We start from the raw sequence: 23,401 nt of genomic DNA, 5'->3' as shown, positions 1-23,401 counted from the left end.
ATTAGAATGAAAACATACTTTATTAAGAACAAAGTTATTAAAAAACTTTTCATTACAAGTAACGTAAATTGGGAAAAAACCATCCACCTGGATTCCTTTTACTCTAACACAACTAGGTTAGTATTTCATTGCTATTTTTAAAAGTTCCTTTATCTGTAGATAAACTTCTTTTATTGTTGTTAAACATGGTTGAAAAAACTAAAGACTCATATAGTTTATTTTTGTCATTTAACACACTAGGCAATTTAACTCTTATTTTTTTTAACCATTAATTTTAATGACTAAATAATGTTCCATAAGCTGATTTATCACAGCTGAACAGTTTTCCTACTGCTAGACCTATGTTTCCATTTATTCCTATTATAAACAGTTATGATTAATACTTTAGCAAATACCGATTTTTTATCTTTAGGATTAATTTCCTTAAACTGAATCTCAGGATTAGTAAAATTACTGGGCTAAAAGGTGAACATTAAAAAAATAAATAAGTAAAGGTGAACATTATTGTGGCTCTTAATACATATGAATATTAAATTTATACAATGTTAATTCTCATTTAAATTTTTATTAAAATTTTTCTGGAAAATAATTTTTAGGAATTTTAAATAACATACCTAATTTTACATCACCATGATCTGTCAATAAAATATTTGCACCCTAAAGCAAAAATATAAATGCTATTAAATTAGTATCATAAAATTCCTTTCAATAAAATTATTGATTTAAAATTTATTATTATTTTTTATTGAAGTACAGTTGATTTACAATGTTGTACCAATCTCTGCTATACAGCAAAGTGACTGAATAATACACATGCAGACATTTTAAAAGAATATTCTTTTCCATTATGGTTTATCAAGAATTCACTGTACTGTATGGACCTATTGTTTATCCACTGTATATATAAGAGTTTATACCTGCTAATCCCAAACTTTCAGTCCTTCCTCCCCCCATCCACCTTTCCCTTGAAAACCACAAATCTGTTCCCTGTGCCTGTGAGTCTTACACATATTGAGTTTAAATTAAGTTAAACAGACTTACTTTGATATCTCTATGCATTTTGCCTTTAGTATGCAAATAGGCAAGACCCTGAAGTTTAAGAAAAAAAGTATATATTAGCAAAACTGCAAACTTCACACCTAAATTTCTACTTAAATTCTTACTGAAAAAGAAAAACCAGAATGTTCTTTTTTTGAGGGGAAAAACCTAGATGTGCTTCTTTTTACTAATCAATGTTTACTAAATTTAAAATTTTTGAATTCATTTTCTGACAAAAACAAGAAATACTTTACTGTAACATCATCACCACAGTCAAGATAATGAACATACTCATCACTCCCAAAAGTTCCTCCCATATATAAACACTGATATACATTGTCGCTATAGATAATTTTAAAATTTTCTAGAGTTTTATGTAAATGCAATCATACAGAATATTCTTTTATCTTCTTTAATTCACAATATTAATTTGACAGTCCTTGTTAGTGTGTTATCAATATCTCATTTTTTTATTACTGAGCATTCCACCATACAGTTATTACAGAATTTATTTATTCACCTGTTGATAGATATTTGGGTTGTGAGTTGTTTCCAGCTTTTGCTTATTATATAGAAACCCACTCTAAAGATTTATGTCAAGTATTTGTATGATTTTTCCCTCTTGGGTAAATAACTTAGATATGACTGGGTCATATGATGGTACAAATTTAAATTTCTAGGCAATTGCCAAACGGTTTTCCAAAGCAGCTGCACAATTTTGCATTGAAACTAGCAGTGTATAAGAGTTCCAATTAACTCACATACTCACCAACTTTATGAGGGTCAGTCCTTTTAATTTTAGCCATTCTAACTGGTGTGTAGTGTTATCTCACTGTGATTTTAATTCACATTTTTCTAATAACTAATGATATCGAGCATATTTTTCATATCCTTACTTGCCATCTATACAGCTTTTGGTGAAACATCTGTTCAAATCTTTTGTCCATTTGTTTAATTGGTGCTTTTCCTATTATTGATTTAGTTTTGAGAGTTCTTTATATACTCTTGAGACAAGCCCTTTATCAGATTTATACTTTGCAAATACCTTTTTTGGGCCTATAGTTTGTCTTTTTATTCTCTTAATAGTATGTCTGGAAAAGCAGAAGTTTTAAATTTTAACCAAGTCAAATTTGTCAAATTTTTCTTTTATGGACCATGTCTTTCATGTCTGAAAAGGCTTTTATTAACTCAAGATCGCAAAATTTTCTTCTATGTTTTTTTCTATAAGTTCTAGTTTGAGGTTTTATATTTAGACCTAAGTGATTAGTGTTAATTTTTACATATGTCACAAAATGTGGTTCAAAGTTTGACTTGTGTTTGACTTGGGTTCAATTCCTGGATTGGGAAGATCCCCTGGAGGAGGGCATGGCAACCCACTTCAGTATTCTTGCCTGCAGAATCCCCATGGACAGAAGAGCCTGGTAGGCTACAGTCTATAGGGTCACAAAGAGTCAGACATGACTGAGCAACTAAGCATAGTTCAATTATTTCATAACTGTTTAGTGAAAAACCTATCCCTCCTCTTCTGAATTCTCTTCACCTTTGTCAGAGAAGGCAATGGCAACCCACTCCATTACTCTTGCCTGGAAAACCTCATGGCTGGAGGTACCTGGTGGGCTGCAGTCCGTAGGGTCGCTAAGAGTTGGACACAACTGAGCGACTTCACTTTCACTTTTCACTTTCCTACACTGGAGAAGGAAATGGCAACCCACTCCAGTGTTCTTGCCTGGAGAATCCAGGGGCAGGGGAGCCTGGTGGGCTGCCGTCTGTGGGATCGCACAGAGTCAGACACGACTGAATTGATTTAGCAGCAGCAGCAGCTTCACGTTTGTCAAAAATCAGTAGCCATATACGTGTGGAATTATTTCTAGTCTTTCTAGATTTCTATAATCTTTTGGCATCATCTACTCTTATGCCACTGCTTACTACTATGTTTCACTTAGTGTATGTAGTTTTATAGGTCTTGAAATTGCTACTGTTGGTCCTCAAATTTTTCTGTTCTTTTTCACAGTTGTTTCGACTATTCCAGGTCCTTTGTGTTTCTGTAGAAATTTTAGAATCAGCTCATTAATTTCTAGAGGGGAAAAAAAAACCTTTGCTTTTGATTGCAATTGCATTGAATCTATAGTCAGTTTGGGAAGGAATGGTATCTTAATTGCACAGAAATGTTCTGACCCGTGAATACAAGAATACTGCAGAAGGCAAAGTTCTCAGTTTACGTAGGTCTTCTTTAACTTCTCTAAGTCATTTTATAGTTTTTAGTATACAGGTGTTTATGCCTCTTTGTTACATATATCCCAACAAATGTCATATTTTAGTTATTATAAATTGTATTGTTGCTAGTCTATGGAAATCCAACTGATTCTGTATATTGATCATGAGTCTTGCAATCTCCCTAATCACACTCATTAGTTCTACTAGCTACTTTGTAGACTCTTTTCCATTTTCTCCAAAGATGTAGTTATGCAGTCTGTAAATAGAGACAGCTTGAATTCTTACTTTCTAGTCCAAGTGCCTTTTATTTCACTGCTTTTGCTTTTTGTCCTGGCCAAGCATCTAGAAACTGTTAAAAAGAAGTGGTGAGAGCAGACATCTTTACCTTGTTTGACTGACCTTGGTGGGAAAAGCATCTAATCTTTACCATTAAGTATGATTTAGTTGTAGGTTTTTCATAGATGCTCTTTATCAGGCTGAGTTAGTTTCTTTCTATTTGAAGTATGCTAAGAATTTTTATCAGAAATGAGCACTGGATTTAGCTAATGCTTTTTCTGTGTCTATTTAGATGATCCCATGGTTTTGCTTCTCTTTTTGTTTGCTAATGCAATCATTTACTTGAAATGATTTTGAATGTTAAATCAATACTGCCTTCTATGATAAACCCCACTTGTCTATGATGTATTATCTTTTTATATATTGCTGAATTACCTAAATCATGCCTCTTTACCCAGTCACCCGTCAACAGACACTAGATGAGGAATTTTGTCAGCGTAACACAATTAAAATTCAAACTAGTATCTTGGAGGTCATCTCTTCCACAGCCTCATTTTATACTTGGGGAACTAAAACCACAGACGAGATAATGGTCATACACCAGGGCCAGAATGCAAATGCAAATTTTTGTTTTGCTTTCTATTTTCATTTAATACTCTGTCCGTTACTTAAAGAAGCAAGGAACTTTGGAAATTAAAACATTAACAACACTAATCTGTCAACAATTCTCTGCTATGAGTGCATGATTAGCGTTTTATGTGAATACAAAAAAGCAGATTTTTAATGTGACTGTTATAGAAATATATGTAAATTATGTATATATATAAATTTACTTTCATGTATCTAACAATAAAATTTTAAAGCATGTGGAAACCAACTCTTTCAGAAATGACTAGAGCTTTCCCTTAATTTAGGTTAAATTCCCAATTTCTAAAATATGGAAGAATAACATATAGAATATCAATTTCTCTTCTAAACAAACTACACAATCTAGGAAATGTAGAGACAGAAGCATCAATTAATAAGTATCAGTTGTGAACTGAAAAAATAAATAACACAACCACTACTTCATCCTGCTTCCTAAATTAGATGCCTTAAAGCATGTGAACAAAATTAGCTGCTAATTTTTTCAATGAGTAATCTTTCAAGGAACTAAAAAAATAAACTGGAAAAAAAACTGTATACTCTGTATACCTACTGAAGACTCATAACCTATTTTAACATACTAAAAGCTCTCACAGGATCTGAAATAAAGAAGGAAAGAAATCTCTACTTAATACAATGTTTACTGAGCTTATAAAAAGGGATTCTGATATTAATAGTATCTATTAATGTAACATAGATCAAAGGTTTCCAGATAACATTCTGGGTTATTGTTATGAAACTTTATTCTCATTTTGGGAGAAACAGTAAAAGACCTCATGTCTTAAGCAAAAAGAATCCTTTTGCGGCCATAAAACTTGAAGGGAAAACTTGGACTTGTTATAATTGAGAGGTCTGATGATTCCTTCATGTAAACCAATTCACACCTATGACTTTCGACTTTCCTTAGCTTTGCAGCAATTGAGGGACAAGCACTATAAAGTAGAATACCAAACAACACCCCGGTGTGTACTACTATTAGCTTAAATGAATTTCTGAGACTCATTCACAAAAGAAATAACTAGGCTTACAGAATTACAGTATGAGAAGTTAACAGAAAAATTTGGTTTACTCTTTCTCTTTTGGGCAGATCACCATTTTACTGTTTTCAACTGTGAAATTAGAACTGCATTTCTATCTACATAAGCAAATATAGTACCTGTAAAGTTTCTCTGCATACATAGGCTATTTGCAGTTCTGATAATGGTCCAGTAACTAGAAATAAAAAAAAGAGATCACATCATTATACATTTGAACACAACAGACTAAAAACACTTTAACAATGACAAGCAATTATAAAACTTCTCTTTCTTTCTCTCTCTCTCTGGGTGACTTACCATGAGCATATATTATTCTTGGAATCAGGAAACAAAAAAAAGTAAAGTAGAAAATTTTTCAATGCAATTTAAAAATGGAAGGTTTGCTTCGTAACGACTTTGGTCAGTGAAACTATTAAGCCCCCATTATGAGCAAAGCACAGTACCAGATATCACAAGATGTTCTATGCAAAGCAATGGACATGATCTCAATCCTGAACAACTAACGATAAATAAATAAATAAAGCCCCCAAATGAGAAAAACATATATAATTACAGTTATATACACATGTCAAGGGTTTCCCTGGTGGCTCAGACAGTAAAGAACGTGCCTGCAATGCAGAGACCTGGGTTCGGTCCCTGGGGTGGGAAGATACCCTGGAGAAGGGAATGGCAACTCATTCTAGTATTCTTGCCTAAAGAATTCCATGGACACAGGAGCCTGGCAGGTTATAGTTCATGGGGTTGTAAAGAGTCCGACACGACTGAACAACTAACACTTTCACACTTTCATACATGTTAAAGGACCATAAAGAGAAATCAATTGTTGAAAAGGCATCATATACTTTTTAAAAAAAGAAAGTCACGATGTTATTCCCTTAGCATTATTCTTTACTATATCCATCAAAACAAGGACCTTGATCCAATACCTTACCTAAGAATCCAAAAAGTAATCAGGTCACTTGTGACAACCAGATCTTTCCCTATGAAATATAAAATCCTTCTGCAAGTACCTAACTAGGTGCTTTGGAAATAAGGCCTTCCAATACCATGAGAAAATATTTGAAGTCGGGGGTGGCATTTGCTGACAGTGAGGTCAAAATCAGATACTTTCATGCAATCTTTACTTAAAATATTTTACAACATATTTTAATCACTGGTTCTCTATACCTACTTTTAGGAACATAAAATTTTGATTCTTAGTAACTTGATGAAATAGTAGTAAAAGAAGGGAAACAATTTCATTAAAAGTTATTATAGGTATAGTTGTTCTTGATTACTATGCTATCTAATATATTATTTACAGGGATGAATACTTTTTAGATTCAATTTAATTCAATAAATAGCAGGTTTAATAATGGAAAAAAGAAATTTCACAAAGAAATAAAAGTCTCAAAACCATTATTTCAGCTTAAAAGGGGAAGTAGTATAAAAAAAAAAAAAAGTCTGCTGCATAGTTTTATTAATCCATAATCCTGAGTTCTCATTCTGTGAAAATGTGGATAAAAATTATAACTATTAGATAAAAAGTCTTCATATAAAAGATCATAATTCTTCATAAAATCACAGAAAAGAATTTTAAACTGAGTGACACAGAGCCGTTTCCCACCAGTAATTTTTAAAAAATCAACAACAGGGGTAAAATAAAAGAGAACAGTCATTATAGTATAATAATGTAAAGGAAAATTCAATTCAATTCAGAAAGTTGACTAAATTAACATAATGAAATGGCAACCCACTCCAATATTCTTGTCTGGGAAATCCCAAGGATAGAAGAGTCTGGAAGGCTACAGTCTACAGGGTCACAAAAGAGTCAGACACGACTTGCAACTAAACAACAAATAAAATATTCCAAATTCTTAAAATTACATATTTTAATACAAAATATTATAGCAATAATTAAATTGTTTTCTCAGTGAGCACATTATCATTAAGACATAGATAACTGGCTTTATGTGAGAGTCACCTTTTGCATTTCAATTCTAATTTACAAGGAAGTTTAGGCAGTTTTGTTTGTAGATAAAATACTTCCCTATATACTACTTAAGATTTCCTAGAGACTACATCTGAAAAGTAAAATCTAGAGTCTTCAAGTACTCTTGGATTTCTTCATCAGGCTCCAGCAATTTAACTGAATACCAACAAAATATAAAATCTAGACTTCCTTTATGCAATACTCCAGAGCACGACAGAATGTAAAACAGTACATCTACGTGTTGGTATCCATTGTTAACTAGAAACATAAAATAACAATCATTAAAGTAAAAGTTTTAAAACACAGAGAGAAATCAACAGTACCATGGTAAATATCTTGAAGTGATCCGCCACCACAGTATTCCATACAAATCCACAGTTTTTCCCGACTAAATATGAAAGAGAAAGAAAATTATATTAGCTAGTAATTCTCGACCACTGACATACTTTGAAGATTGCCACTCTTCAGCATAGCAAGGTTTAGGATAGATTACAACAGGAGATTGTCCTGACAGTTTTTCTTCTGGATACAGAAAAGCATATTAATTTTAGCTCTGTTCCCACCTTAAATAGTTTAGAATGTGATTGGTATTACAAGCTAAAACACTTAACTTGTAATCGTTCATTATATTTCATTAAGGTTACCAGATAAGGTAAAAATGCATAAATGAAGCTGTCATTATTAATATAACAGAGGAGCCAATAAGAAGATCTGAGAAATTTTAGAACTTTAGACAAGTAATTTTTAAAACTTAAATACAAAACAGCATTTACATGAAAGGGAGGGGATGTGGAGCAAAGAAGTATGAAGTACAAACAGAGAGATTAGATGCTTTGTGTTTTTCACCTGAGATAGCTCCCGAAGTAGGCAACAATGTTGCAGTGTTTACATTCTTTAACCATAAATATCTCTTGCTGAATCAAAGAAAAATCATCTCCTGAAAAACAAAATGATAATAACTTTATCAACATGCTACATTTGGTGTCTCTATGTATAGGAAGAAGGAAGGAAACCTTTACAACATGTATTAAAGATGAGGAATTAGACATTCTTAATACTTTAATGAGAATGTACACTTGCAGTTTCTTACTACAAAGTCAGAAGCCATAAAAATGCATGAAGTACTAAAACTCATAATTTCACTTCAATATTTACTTTCTTGAGATATGCACAGACAATATTCTCTACAGTACTATTTATTGATGAAAGAATGGTCAAACAACTTATGGTACAGTCATAGATATTACAACAGTTATAACATGTTATGCTATGAAAACATGCTCATGACACATTAAGTGAAAAAGGGATATTATGTAAGTACATACGCAGAAAAAAAGTCTCAAGAAATATACATAATGTTTAAGTCTGGGTAGTAAAATTTGAAGTAATTTGGTTCTCTTCTTTTTTTATTTATATTTTCCAATTTGGCTATCAAAAATCTGTTAGGGTTAACTAGAAAAAGCTATATTAAAATAAAATATTTATTATATATGGGAATTTTATGATGGTCATTATGGGCTATTTAGAATGACACTGTCACTATCAAACTTCATTTTGCATAGAAACAGTGTTTTATTTCAGTAAAAGGAGTTTAGGAGTTGATAAATGAGTGCATTTGTATTATGTAAATACAATATAATGTACAAGATCTCGAGGTCTGGATTAACACACCTGGATTTAAGTCTGGACTCAGCCATTCACTGGCAATGTAACCCTGGCAATCTAACTCTTTTGAATCACATCTGAATCCATTACATACTATATAAATTCATTCCTTATCTACCACTTTGGCTTCCTTATCTACCACTTCCCTGAACATTCCCTACATTTTAGTAAGACCAGTTGCTGGCCATTTTTCTAACAGATTCTTATGCCCCCTAGTTTCTGTTACTGCAAGTCTCTCAGGTGGGAAAGTTGTGAGGAAGAGGATGGAGTGCATTTAGTACAATATCTGACACAGAATAAATACAATAGCAGTATTCTTTGTTTGAGGCAAGAAAGATACAAACAAATCTGTTCTTCATTAGGATATCACCATAAGATATTTTTATTAGATAGTGTTTTGCAATGTTCTTTTGCAAAACAACATCAGGTTTAAAACCTGAGCCTTCTGTATTATAGGTGTATTCTTCTACCACTGTGCCACCACGAAAGGCCTAGCTCTAACTTAGTCATCTTAGAATAACACACAAGGACCAAGAAGGAAAAACTTAGAAATTAGGTCTTAGATAAATAAACAGAATTCTCACACAAATCAAGAGATGTTTTCCCCTTTACACAGCAACTTTCAATTGAAAGCCAAAACAAAACAATATTTTTGTCATGTCATAAAATACTTTTCAAAAAAAAATCAAACATTACCGATGTGGTTTATACACACATTTAAGTATGACACACCAAATTTATTCATAATCATGAAAGCACTCTTTTCAACAGTCCTTTCATGTAAACATTAATTGATATTTCAGTTAACTAATTTAATGTTAACAATTTTAAAGAACTAGATAAATCAAATAAGGACACAGTCTTGAAACAATCAAAATCTGAATAAAAATCTTTACAGAAAATTTAGCTTTTACTTGTAAAAGTGAGAAAACGTACCACATGAATGGTTACATATACCCTAAATATAACAGCCTGCAAACAGAAGGGGATCAGTGAAGATAATCCAAAATAGACAATAATCTCACGTTCCCCATTATCAACAGAGGCAGCAACAGGGAGCAATTCTTGAAGATTATAGTAAAAACCTGTTCACCCAGATGTGGAGGCTTTGCTTGTCCACTTATGGATACAAAGAACTGTCTCTCCTTCCTCCTCCCTCCTCCCTCTGAACTCTCCGATTAGAGTAGTTCTCACCCCTCTGCCTGAAACTTTTCCATTATATACTAAATTTTATTATTTATACAGGCTAATTTCAACAAGCAGGCTAGATTCCAGTCCATCCTTCATTTTATCAAGAAGCCCTGAATTACAATGAAAAGAAAGTAAAGAATCACCTTTGTTACATTATGGTTTGGATACCTACCTATTCACTTCCATGTGTTTCTTTTTAAATAATTTCTTTTTAATTGGAAGATAATTGCTTTACAATCTTGTTTTGGTTTCTACCGTATATCAACATAAATCAGCCATAGGTATATGTATGTCCCCTTCCTCTTTAACCTCCTACCTACCTCCCTCCCCATCCCACCTCTCTGTGTTTCTGATTGTTTTTGGCGGTGAAATCTGGCTTCTGGGATCTTAGTTCCCTGACCAGGGATAGAATCAGTGCGATGTGCAATGAAGGCACAGAGATCTAATCACTGGACCACCAGGGAATTCCCTATCCACTAACTTTTCCTTTTTTTTTAATTGGAGTATAGTTGACACCTACCCACTTTTAAGTGATCACCAAAGTCTCATCCATTGGATCATCGAAAAAGCAAGAGAATTCCAGAAAAACATCTACTTCTGCTTCATTGACTACGCCAAAGCCTTTGACTGTGTGGATCATCACAAACTGTGGAAAAATCTTAAAGAGATGGGAATACCAGACCACCTGACCTGCCTCTTGAGAAATCTGTATGCAGGTCAAGAAGCAACAGTTAGAACTTGACATGGAACAACACAGACTGGTTCCAAATCAGGAAAGGAGTACGTCAAGCCTGTATATTGTCACCCTGATTATTTAACTTCTATGCAGAGTACATCATGTGAAATGCCAGGCTGGATGAAGCACAAGCTGGAATCAAGATTGCCGGGAGAAATATCGATAACCTCAGATATGCACATGACACCACCCTTATGCCTGAAAGCAAAGAAGACCTAAAGAGCCTCTTGATGAAAGTGAAAGAGAGTTGAAAAAGTTGACTTAAAACTCAACATTCAGAAAACTAAGATCATGGCATCTGGTCCCATCACTTCATGGCAAATAGATGGGGAAACAATGGAAACAGTGAGAGACTTTATTTTCGTGGGCTCCAAAATAACTGCAGATGGTGATTGCAGCAATGAAATTAAAAGACGTTTACTCCTTGGAAGAAAAGCTATAATCAACCTAGATAGCATACTAAAAAGCAAAGACATTGTTTTGCCAACAAAGGTCCGTCTAGTCAAAGTTATGGTTTTTCCAGTAGTCATGCATGGATGTGAAAGTTGGACTATAAATAAAGCTGAGCACCGAATAATTGATGCTTTTGAACTGTGGTGTTGGAGAAGACTCTTGAGAGTCCCTTGGACTGCAAGGAGAGCCAACCAGTCCATCCTAAAGGAAATTAGTCTTGAATATTTATTGGAAGGACTGATGTTGAAGCTGAAACTCCAATACTTTGGCCACCTGATGCAAAGAACTGACTCACTGGAAAAGACCCTGATGCTGGGAAAGATTGAAGGCAGGAAGAGAAGGGGACGACAGAGGATGAGATGGTTGGATGGCATCACCGACACAACGGACATGAATTTGAGTAGGCTCCGGGAGTTGGTGATGGACAGGGAATCCTGGCATGCTGCACTCCTTGGGGTTGCAAAGAGTCGGACATGACTGAGCGACTGAGCTGAATAACAAGTATCCTCATTCCAATTTTATCTGGTGTTCAGAAACTGGAATCTCAGTGAAACAGAGTACTCTAGCATTCCATGTGATTTTTACCTATTAAATGGCAGAAAATGTCTACTTAGCTAAAACTAATAGAGAAAAATTTTGGTGTGACTTCAAAATTAACATCTTCCATCAATTCAGATTTGAACTTTTTAAACAGTGAACATAGGGTACAAACATTTAAATTTACAGATTATTTTTAAAAATAAAAAACGTTAGATTTTAAAAATAGAAGTAAATATTGAAAAGCAGGAACATACCACTTAATCGGAATAGTTGCCACTTGTCCTATTTGGCCAAACCTCCTACTTTGGGATTTCTTTCAAGAACATTAACAAAGCAAACTAATGGTTGTTTAAATCTTTATAAAATTTCTGACTTTTAAAAAATTTACTGTACTTTTTCCATTTATATTTCCAGGAAACAAGATATCATAAAGCAAAACTAAAAAAAGTCTTAAACACCTATTTATTTTATTTTATTTATTTTTTTTTTGTAAATCCATAATCTTGCCCAACTACCTTGGTACTTAAAAAAAAAAAACAAACAACAAAAAACCGCAATTGAGAACCTAGGATAACAACATTTACTAGAACTACTGAGACAGTTCTAATTTTTTTTTTTTTTTAAGTTTTTAGGTGGTTTTTATTTTTTTTTATTTATCTATTTTTTTCATTTATTTTTATTAGTTGGAGGCTGATTACTTTACAATATTGTAGTGGTTTTTGTCATACATTGACATGAATCAGCCATGGATTTACATGTATTCCCCATCCCGATCCCCCCTCCTACCTCCCTCTCTACCCGATCCCTCTGGGTCTTCCCAGTGCACCAGGCCCGAGCACTTCTCTCATGCACCCAACTTGGGCTGGTGATCTGTTTCACCATAGATAATATACATGTTAAACATCTGTTTAAAGATATTTAAAGATTCCAACATATCTGAAAACTGTCTAATCTAGTAAAATACATCTAATTCACTATTTTATTTACAAATATTGGATTATTTCATAAATATTTCCAATTTAGCATTTTAAAAAACAAGTAAACACTGCAGCTCAATTCCAGAAAAATAAATGACCCAATCAAAAAATGGGCCAAAGATCTAAACAGACATTTCTCCAAAGAAGACATACAGATGGCTAACAAACACATGAAAAGATGCTCAACATCACTCATTATCAGAGAAATGCAAATCAAAACCACAATGAGGTACCATTACACGCCAGTCAGGATGGCTGCTATCCAAAAGTCTACAAGCAATAAATGCTGGAGAGGGTGTGGAGAAAAGGGAACCCTCTTACACTGTTGGTGGGAATGCAAACCAGTACAGCTACTATGGAGAACAGTGTGGAGATTCCTTAAAAAACTGGAAATAGAACTGCCATATGACCCAGCAATCCCACTCCTGGGCATACACACCGAGGAAACCAGATCTGAAAGAGATATGTGCACCCCAATGTTCATCGCAGCACTGTTTATAATAGCCAGGACATGGAAGCAACCTAGACGCCCATCAGCAGACAAATGAATAAGGAAGCTGTGGTACATATACACCATGGAATATTACTCAGCCATTAAAAAGAATTCATTTGAATCAGTTCTAGTGAGATGGATGAAACTGGAGCCCATTATACAGAGTGCAGTAAGCCAGAAAGATAAAGACCAATACAGTATACTAATGCATATATATATGGAATTTTAAAAGATGGTAATGATAACCCTAAATGCAAAACAGAAAAAGAGACACAGATGTACAGAACAGACTTTTAAACTCTGTGGGAGAAGGCGAGGGTGGGATGTTCTGAGAGAATAGCATTGAAACAAGTATACTATCAAGGGTGAAACAGATCACCAGCCCAGGTTGGATGCATGAGACAAGCGCTCAGGGCTGGTGCACTGGGAAGACCCAGAGGGATGGGATGGAGAGGGAGGAGGGAGTGGGGATCGGGATGGGGAACACATGTAAATCCATGGCTGATTCATGTCAATGTATGGCAAAAACCACTACAATATTGTAAAGTAATCAGCCTACAGCTAATAAAAATAAATGGAGAAAAAAGAAAAAACAAGTAAACAAAGTATACTGCATTAATCACCCTGCACAAAGATTTCATTAAATTCCATGTCTGTATGCAAGGCTCACAGTTTTAAACAAATGATAATTTGCAAAATTTTAAAGTACCACCATGTAGTTCCACCATAATAAGGGGATATTGTGAGCAGAGAAGACTTGAGAAGGCAAATGAGGATTCTGATGATCACCTTTCTCAAGCTTGGTCTTGTTCTGGCTGTTGGCTGGCACTAACTACAGATTTGTTGAGCAAAACGAGCATCTGTAAAATGAGTTAAGAGGGTAGGCTGAAATTCAGACACAAACAGGAAAGTAGGGTGACACGCACAATCGTTATATCTGCCTGCTTTTCTAAAGCAGTCCTGATGCCTCACCAAAGAGATAATAAAACTCAAAATGGTATCATTGATACTGTTTATTTTCAACACTTAAAAGTCACCATTTGTAAAATGGTGCTTCTATTTAAAAAGTATAGACTATAAAAATGAGATAGAGAAATGCTTAAATCACTCCTAAAAATAATCATTTGCTTACATACGTATACAAAAGGCAACAAAAATATAGGGGAAAATGCTCATTCATCTTATCAATTATTTCTGTGGCCAGTTAAAATAATAGTTCTCTGTGCTAATCTATTTTTGCTCTTAACCCTAAGATTCACTTTAGGATTAGTATTAGAAGAGCCTCAAAAGTCATCTATTTTAGTGAAATTTTAAATATAATATTATACAATTAAATTACCAGGAACAAGTCAGTAAATCTGTAATAAAATTCAAGACTTTAAAATGATTATAAATTTCAATAATCTATTCTTAACTGGGGTGTAAAGTATAATTAAGTTACAGCTGAGATTTCATTTACTTAAAAAAAAATGTTTATCTTTTACCAGATGCAGGCTTTTTTCTAAGTCATATTGGCAAATAATTATCTTTTCATGTCTAAATAAAATTCTAAACCAGCTCTTCTGTTAAATAAATACAAGGAAGCACTTTTGCATTATACTGGCTTTGGTGCGATTTTTTTTTAAGTTGCGAAGTACAGTCAAAAATTCATTTTTGAAATACAGCTGTCTCCAGAATTATTTGAGGCATGTGAACCAAATGTATCGTATTTTTCACATAAAACTCCCCTAACTCTGTTTGCAAAATGTGAAAAACACATCTACTTTGGCTTTTCGGAAAATGCTAAAAAAAAAAAAAAAAAAAAAAGTATAAAAATCTATGATTAACATAGAAATTATTTTTTTAAAGGCAAAAACAAAAGAAAACAAATCTGCAAATAAAACATATAATAATGAAATAACCCAAATGAATAAAATCACTGTCACAAACAGAAGACCAATTTCTCAGATTCTAAAACACAGATTATGAAAATAAATGAAACTATTTACTAAAAGAAAAGTATGTATATTTAAACTGTAAGAAAAACATTTCTAGGGTGACTAATTTTATAGTTATTTACTATTAATAAATTTACTGAAATCACAATTACTGTTAATAATGAATTAAAATCTAAATAAATAATAAGACCTGAACATCACAGATTAGATATGTAGTATTAGTGCCACAGACAATTGAGCAGCAAGTTCAGCAAGAAGCAGCAAGTTATCTAGAAGAGGAAAAAAATCAGGAAAGCCTTATAGCTTCATTCTAACTATATTCAAAGCAGAAAATGTCTATATATTTTCTGAGGGCAGGAGAAGAATGTATAATGTAATAATTCTATATTTAGTTGGCTGGTCATTCTCATTTAAAAGACAACAGAAAGTAATTGATAATATTCCCCTGTACAAAGATATTGAGTGTCCTCTATGTGCCTATAATATTTCTGGTGCTGAAATATAACAGTAAAGACAGATCACTAATCTCATGCCTCTTAACATTCCAGGAGAGACAGACATTAAACAAACAAATATAAAGAAATAAGAAAAATGTTACGCAGGCACATGTCCTAGAGAGAGAACTAAAATAACAAAGATCTGAGTGACTACTTTAATTTACGTAGTCAGAACTGGGTCTTAACGAGGCTACAACATTTAAGCTGAAATCTGAACGACCAGACGGACTTCTGGAAAAAGATCATGAAAATGAGTACTTCACGCAGAACAGAAGAGTCCGTTTAATCTTGGACTGATTAAATAAAAAAGAAAAAAATAAGAGGGGAGTAGGGAAGGGAAAAAGATACATGATGAGCTCAGAGAAGTAGACAGGGCCAATCACACAGGGTTTTTTATAAGCAATGTTGAAAGTTTGAATATTATTTATTCTAAGTGCAATTTGGAAGCTCCAAGAAGGTTTTAAGGAGGAGAGTATTATGATATGATTTGTATTTTAAAAGGACCATTCTGGTGGCTCTGTGGAAACTAGATGGCGGTAGATGGGAGGTCTGGGAGAGGAAATAGAGAGACCAGAGGGAAAAGATGGCAATAAGAAGTAGATGGATTCAGCATATGTTTTGAAGGTTGAGTCGAAGGAACTTGCTGACAGACTAACCCTGAAGTACAAAAGAAAGAGAAATCAAGCACAATGCCTATATTTTTGGCTTGGCTAGTGGCTTAGCAAAATGGGGAAGAGTAAGGGGAACAGCAAGCTTGAGAAGTACAATTAATCTGTGAGTCAAAGTTATGTTATTCTTGATATTCACAGGAAAATCAATGTGATGATATGATTCAACTTGGCAACAACTGATACAAAAAAAAAAGCAACAAGGACATGGAATGAAAGGACAGTGAGGACTGAATCTATTTAATTATAAAACTAAGCCTAAATAACTGGTATCCCGTAATTTAAAAAAAAGATATGCAGGCTAATACACATTCATGCCCTAGTATAATAAAAAAATTCTAAGACTAAAATCCTCAAATAAATTAACAAGCATCTGAAAACTGGGAGATGAAGAGGCAGAAAGAATATGAAGTTCAACATCTTTAAACCTATGAAGCTAATGACTGCTTCATTTCTTAAGTTGATAAATTAAAAATCCAAATTTAAGTATACTATTTAAAGTCTTAGAAGCCATCCTCTGATAAAACTACAAACTGTGTACCTTTCAAATTATCAGCAATAATAGTAAATGAAACCTCTAGCTATATTTTGTTTAAAATCTTCAAAAAACATTAAATACAAAACCTACTATAACAGAAGATCAATCATCTCACTAAGTTTTAAAATGACTGACCAAGAAAGATTCAAATTGGGTTATAAAATAAAATTTAAAGACAATTACAAGACAAACACCTAAAAACCAGAGATCCAAAAAGAAAGGAAAAAGATAGGCCTAAATATAACAGCATTATCCCTTTGTTATATGATACATAAACACAAATAAGAAAGAAGGGTTGGCATTACAAAGTTTCACAAAGTTATAATCAAAGCAAAAAGAGCATCAAAAAGCACTAAAATTAACAATTCTATTGAAAAATATTAATTATGTAAGACTGTCACAGACTAAATAAATCCAATATAATGACTCACATAAATATCAACAGTAACCAAAATAGAAAAGTATAAGAGAAGAAAAAACTGCTATTCATGAAAGCAAGAATTACCATAAATATGAAGGTCTATGTGGCAAGAACTATAACATTTTCCTGAAGAGCTGAATAAGAAAAGTCCTTACCATTGTTAAATGTTAAGTCTTCTACATTACTCTCACAAGGTTTTTTACACTTTGATAAAAATGATCTTAAACCTTTCCTGGGGAAAAAATTATGAAAACAGAAGGGAAATAACTGAAAAATAAAAGCAATGAAGATTATAAAATACAATGAAAAATCAGAATTATCAAAAACAGGATAATCCTGAATTACAAATGGGGGGGTGGGGAATCACTGAAACAGATAACAAAACTCATGCTTAAATGGAAATTCAGTTCATGACAAGCAACGCATTTCAAACCTACAAACAAAAGACAGAGTTTGTAGTAAACAGCTTTGGAAAACTGTCTAGCCATTACATTCTTTGCAGTGGAAGATGGAGAAGCTCTATACAATCAGCAAAAACAAGACCGGGAGCTGACTATGGCTCAGATCATGAACTCTTTACTGCAAAATTCAGACTTAAATCAAAGAAAGTAGGGAAAACCACTAGACCATTCAGGTACGACCTAAATCAAATCCCTTACAATTATGTAGTGAAAGTGGCAAATAGATTTGAGGGATTAGATCTGATAGAGTGCCTGAAGAACTACGGACTGAGGTTCGTAACACTGTACAGGAGGCAGTGATCAAGACCATCCCGAAGAAAAACAAATGCAAAAAGACAACGGTTGTCTGAGGAGGCCTTACAAATAGCTGTGAAAAGAAGACAAGCGAAATGCAAAGGAGAAAAGGAAAGATATACCCAGTTGAATGCAGAGTTCCAAAGAATAGCAAGGAGATATAAGAAAGCCTTCCTCAGTGATCAATGCAAAGAAATAGAAGAAAACAATAGAATGGGAAAGACTAGAGATCTCTTCAAGAAAATAAGAGATACCAAAGGAACATTTCATGCAAAGATGGGTACAATAAAGGACAGAAATGGTATGGACCTAACAGAAGCAGAAGATATCAAGAAGAGGTGGCAAGAATACACAGGAAAACTATACAAAAAAGATTTTCATGACCCAGATAACCACGATGGTGTGATCACTCACCCAAAGCCAGGCATCCTGGAATGCGAGATCAAGTGAGCCTTAGGAAGCATCACTATGAACAAAGCTAGTGGATGTGAAGGAATTCCAGTTGAGCTATTTCAAATCCTAAAAGATGATGCTGTGAAAGTGTTGCACTCAATATGCCAGCAAATCTGTAAAACTCAGCAGTGGCCACAGGACTGGAAAAGGTCAGTTTTCATTCCGATCCCAAAGAAAGACAATGCCAAAGAATGTTCAAACTACTACACAATTCTACTCATCTCATATTCTGGCAAAGTAATGCTTAAAATTCTCCAAACCAGGCCTCAACAGTAGGTGAACCGAGAACTTCCAGATGTTCAAGCTGGATTTAGAAAAGGCAGAGGAACCAGAGATCAAATTGCCAACATCCACTGGATCACTGAAAAAGCAATAGAATTCCAGAAAAACATCTACTTCTGCTTTATTGACTATGCCAAACCCTTTGACTGTGTGGATCACCACAAACTTCAGAAAAATCTTAAAGAGATGGGAATACCAGACCACCTTACCTGCCTCCTGAGAAATCCGTATGCAGGTCAAGAAGCAACAGTTAGAACCAGACGTGGAACAACAGACTGATTCCAAATTGGGAAAGGAGTACATCAAGGCGGTATATTGTCACCCTGATCATTTAACTTCTATGCAGAGTACATCATGAGAAAGCTGGGCTGGGTGAAGCACAAGCTGGAATCAACACTGCCAGGAGAAATATCAATAACCTCAGATATGCAGACGCCACCACCCTTATGCCTGAAAGTGAAGAAGAACTAAAGAGCGTCTTGATGAAAGTGAAAGAGGAGAGCTGAAAAAGTTGGCTTAAAACTCAACATTCAGAAAACTAAGATCATGGCATCTGGTCCCACTACTTCACGGCAAATGGATGGGGAAACAACGGAAACAGTGAGAGACTTTATTTTTGTGGGCTCCAAAATCACTGCAGATGGTGGCTGCAGCCATGAAATTAAAAGACGTTTACTCCTTGAAAGAAAAGCTATGACCAACCTAGGCAGCATACTGAAAAGCAGAGACATTACTTTGTCAACAGAGGTCCGTCCAGTCAAAGCTATGGCTTTCCCAGTAGTCATGTATGGATGTGAGAGTTGGAACTATAAAGAAAGCTGAGCATCGAAGGACTGATGCTTTTGAACTGTGTGCTGGAGAAGACTCTTGAGAGTCCCTTGGCCTGCAAGGAGATCCAACCAGTCCATCCTAAAGGAAATCAGTCCTGAATATTCATGGGAAGGACTGATGCTGAAGCTGAAACTCCAATACTTTGGCCACCTGAACCAAAGAACTGACTCACTGGAAAAGACCCAACTCACTGGAAAAGACCCTGATGCTGGGAAAGATTGAAGGCAGGAGGAGAAAAGGGCAACAGAGGATGAGATGGTTGGATGGCATCACCGACTCAATGGACATGAGTTTGAGTAAGCTCTGGGAGCTGGTGATAGACAGGGAGGCCTGGCGTGCTGCAGTCCATGGGGTCGCAGAGAGTTGGACACGACTGAGCAACTGAACTGAACTGAAAGCTCTTCTTCACACCTTAGGACAAAACTGTCCCTGGTGAAGCAAACATTTAAATGTTGGCAGCGGTAGGAGAAAGGAAAATACTAGAAGAAACTGTGTGAAATAGCTTTAGAGCCGACTGTAGAAAAAGCCTATACACAAGAAACAGAGGAATAAAGGAGAATCGCCAAATTTACCTAAAAGGAAGAAAACTTCCACACAGAAAAGTACCATAAACAGAGTACAAAGACAGTAGACAAACTGAAGAAAACTTTTAAAACATATAAAAAGTAAGTATTTTTAAAGCATAAACAACATCCTCTTAGATCTGCTTCTGCTGTATTCCATAGGTTTTGGATCATCCTGTTTTCATTTTTGTCTGTAGGTAATTTTTAATTTCCTCTTTGGTTTCTTCAGTAGTCCACTGGCTGTTTAGTAGCATGCTGTTTAGCTTCCATGTGTCCCTGTTTTTGCAGTTTTTTTTCCCCCCCTTATAGTTGATTTCTAGTCTCACAGTGTTGGAAAAGATGCTTGATATTATTTTAATTTTCTTAAATTTACCAAGGCATCTTTTGCAGCCATGCATGTGCTCTATCCTGGATGATGTTCCATGTACACTACAATGTGTATTCTGTAGCTTTCCAGATGAAATGCTCTCTATATGTCAGTTAAGACCATTTGGTCTAATGTGTCACTGAAGGCCTGTGATTCCTTATTGATTTTCTATCTGGATGATCTTTCCATTGATGAAAGTTGGCGGGAGGGGGAGGTTAAAGTCTCCTACTCTTACTGTGTCACTGTTGATTTTTCCTTTTATGTCTGCTAATATTTAACTTATATATTTAAGTGCTTCTATGGTGGGTGCATGTATATTTACAATTATTATATCTTCTTATATTTATACCTTGATCATTACATAGTATCCTTCCTTGTCTCTTGGAACGGTCTTCAAAGTCTATTTTGTATGATATAAATATTGCTACTCTGGCTTTCTTTTGGATTTATATTTGCACAGAATAACTTTTTCCATCCTCTCATTTTCAGTCTTTATGTATCTTTATATCTAAAGTGAGTCTCTCATAGGCAGCATATATATGGGTCTTGTTTTATACCCATTCAGCCAGTCAATGTCTTTTGGTTGGAGAATTTAGTCTGTTTACATTTAAGGTAATTATTGATATGAAGTGAAGTGAAAGTCGCTCAGTCGTGTCTGACTCTTTGCGACCCCATGGACTATATAGTCCATGGAATTCTCTAGGCCAGAATACTGGAGTGGGTAGCCTTTCCCTTCTCCAGGGGATCTTCCCAACTCAGGAATCGAACCAGGATCTCCTGCACTGCAGGTGGATTCTTTACCAACTGAGCTATCAGGAGTTCTTAATGTCATTTTGTTAATTGTTTTAGATTTAATTTTGTAGGTTATTCCCACCTCTCCCTCTTCTTTTTTCTTTTCTCTTGTGCTTTGAAGACTATTTCAGTGTTGTGTTTCAATTCCTTTTTCTTTTTTGTGTGTACATCTATTAAAGATTTTTGGTTTGAGGCTACCATAAGGCTTTTGTATAGCAATCTATGCATACGCATGATTGTTTTAAGTTGCTCATCTCTTAGTTTCAAATGCAATTTAAAAACCCTGAGCTTGACTCTCCTCCCCTCATGATTACTGTCTTTGGTATCACATTTTACATGTTTCATGAATCCCTTAACTGCTTATTGTGGATATGGATGATTTTACTACTTTTGTCTTTTAACTTTCCTATTAGTTTTGTGTATGGATTATTTCCTACCTTTACTATATGTTTGCCTTTTCTGGTGAGCTTTCCAAATAATTTTTTGTTCCTAGTTGTGTCCTTTTTTTTTTTTTTTTTTAAACCTAGATAAGTTCCTTTACCATTCATTGTAAGGCTGGTTTGGTGGTGCTGAACTCTTAGCTCTTGCTTGCCTGTAAGGCTTCCCAGGTGGCACAGTGGTCAAGAATCTGCCTGACAATGCAGGAGACTTAGGAGATGTGGGTTTGACCCTGGGTCAGGAAGATCCCCTAGAATAGGAAATGGCAACCTACTCCAGTATTCTTGCCTGGAAAATTCCATGGACAGAGGAGCCAGGCAGGTTACAGTCCATGGGGTCACAATGAGTTGGACATGACTGAGCACACACACAATGGTTTGACTTCTCCATCAAATGTGAATAAAAGACTTGCTAAATATAGTATTCTTGGTTGTATGTTCTTCTTATTCATTACCTTAAATATATCATGTAACTACCTTCTGGCCTGCAGAGTTTCTGCTGAAAAATTAGCTGATAGCCTTATGGGAGTTCCCTTGTATGTTATTTGTTGCTTTTCCCTTGCTGTTTTTAATATTCTCTTCTCTGAAAGTCACTCAGTCTTGTCCAGCTCTTTGCAACCCCATGGACCAGAGAGTCCATGGAATTCTCCAGGCCGGAATACCAGAGTGGGTAGCTGTTCCCTTCTCCAGATCTTCCCAACGGAGGGATCAAACCCAGGTCTCCCACACTGCAGGCTTACCAGCTGAGCCACTAGGGAAGCCCAAGAATACTGGAGTGGGTAGCTTATCCCTTCTCCATGGGATCTTCCTGACCCAGGAAATCAAACCAGGGTCTCCTGCATTGCAGGCAAATTCTTTACCAGCTGAGCTACCAGGGAAGCCCATTCTCTTCTCTATTTACCTTTAATTTCTGCCATTTTAATTTCAATGTGTCTTGGCGTGTTCCTCTCTGGGTAAATTCTGTATGGGACTCTCTGTGCCTCCTGGACTTAGGTGGCCATTTCGTTCCCCAGGTTAGGAAGTTTTTAACTTTAAAGCCTCCAATAATTTGGAATTCCTACAGTGCAAATATTACTGCACTTGATGTTGTCCCAGAGCTTTCCTGTGTGTGTGTGCTAAGTCCCTTCTGTGTATCCAAGTCTTTGTGACCCTATGGACTGTAACCCACCAAGCTGGTCCTTATTTCCTTTTATTCTTTTCTCTTTTTTCTTTCAGCAATAGTGATTTCCAATACTCTGTCTTCCAGCTCACTTATCCATTCCTCTGTATCATTCAGCCTACTGTTTATTCTTTCTACTTTTCTACTCTTTATTACTTCTAGTGAATTTTTCATTCAGTTATTGTATTCTTCATCTCTGGCTGTTCTTTATACTTTCTAACTCTGTTAAATACTTTTAACCTTCATTCTATGCATCTATTCTTTTCCCTAATTAAACAGGAAAGCTTTTGAATAGCAAAGGAAACCACTGACAAAATGAAAAGACAACCTACTGAATAGGAGAAAATATATGCAAATGATATGACCAATAAGGGATCAATACCCAACATATATAAACAGCTCATACAACTCAACATCAAAAAAGCAAACAACCCAAGTAAAACATGGGCAGAAGAACTGAACAG

The 23,401-nt window shown here is 34.9% G+C and overlaps 1 protein-coding gene across 1 annotated transcript in view; it reads right to left on the bottom strand.

Annotated features, from left to right (window-relative positions):
- The window catches only part of MAP4K5 (mitogen-activated protein kinase kinase kinase kinase 5), a 112,437-nt gene that overhangs the window by 59,372 nt on the left and 29,664 nt on the right, over window positions 1–23,401 (bottom strand). Inside the window, exons 4-8 of the mRNA XM_061157398.1 lie at window positions 8,029–8,119; window positions 7,506–7,570; window positions 5,330–5,385; window positions 1,042–1,089; window positions 615–657 (exon numbers count right to left, since the gene is read on the bottom strand). Of these exons, the coding sequence (XP_061013381.1) occupies window positions 615–657; window positions 1,042–1,089; window positions 5,330–5,385; window positions 7,506–7,570; window positions 8,029–8,119 (303 nt within the window). The remainder of the gene's footprint in view (window positions 1–614; window positions 658–1,041; window positions 1,090–5,329; window positions 5,386–7,505; window positions 7,571–8,028; window positions 8,120–23,401) is intronic.

This window comes from Dama dama, chromosome 12, assembly GCF_033118175.1.
Source record: "Dama dama isolate Ldn47 chromosome 12, ASM3311817v1, whole genome shotgun sequence".
NCBI lineage: Eukaryota > Metazoa > Chordata > Mammalia > Artiodactyla > Cervidae > Dama > Dama dama.
The sequence above is the reverse complement of the archived record's forward strand: the minus strand, read 5'-3'. Positions and strand labels throughout refer to the sequence as shown.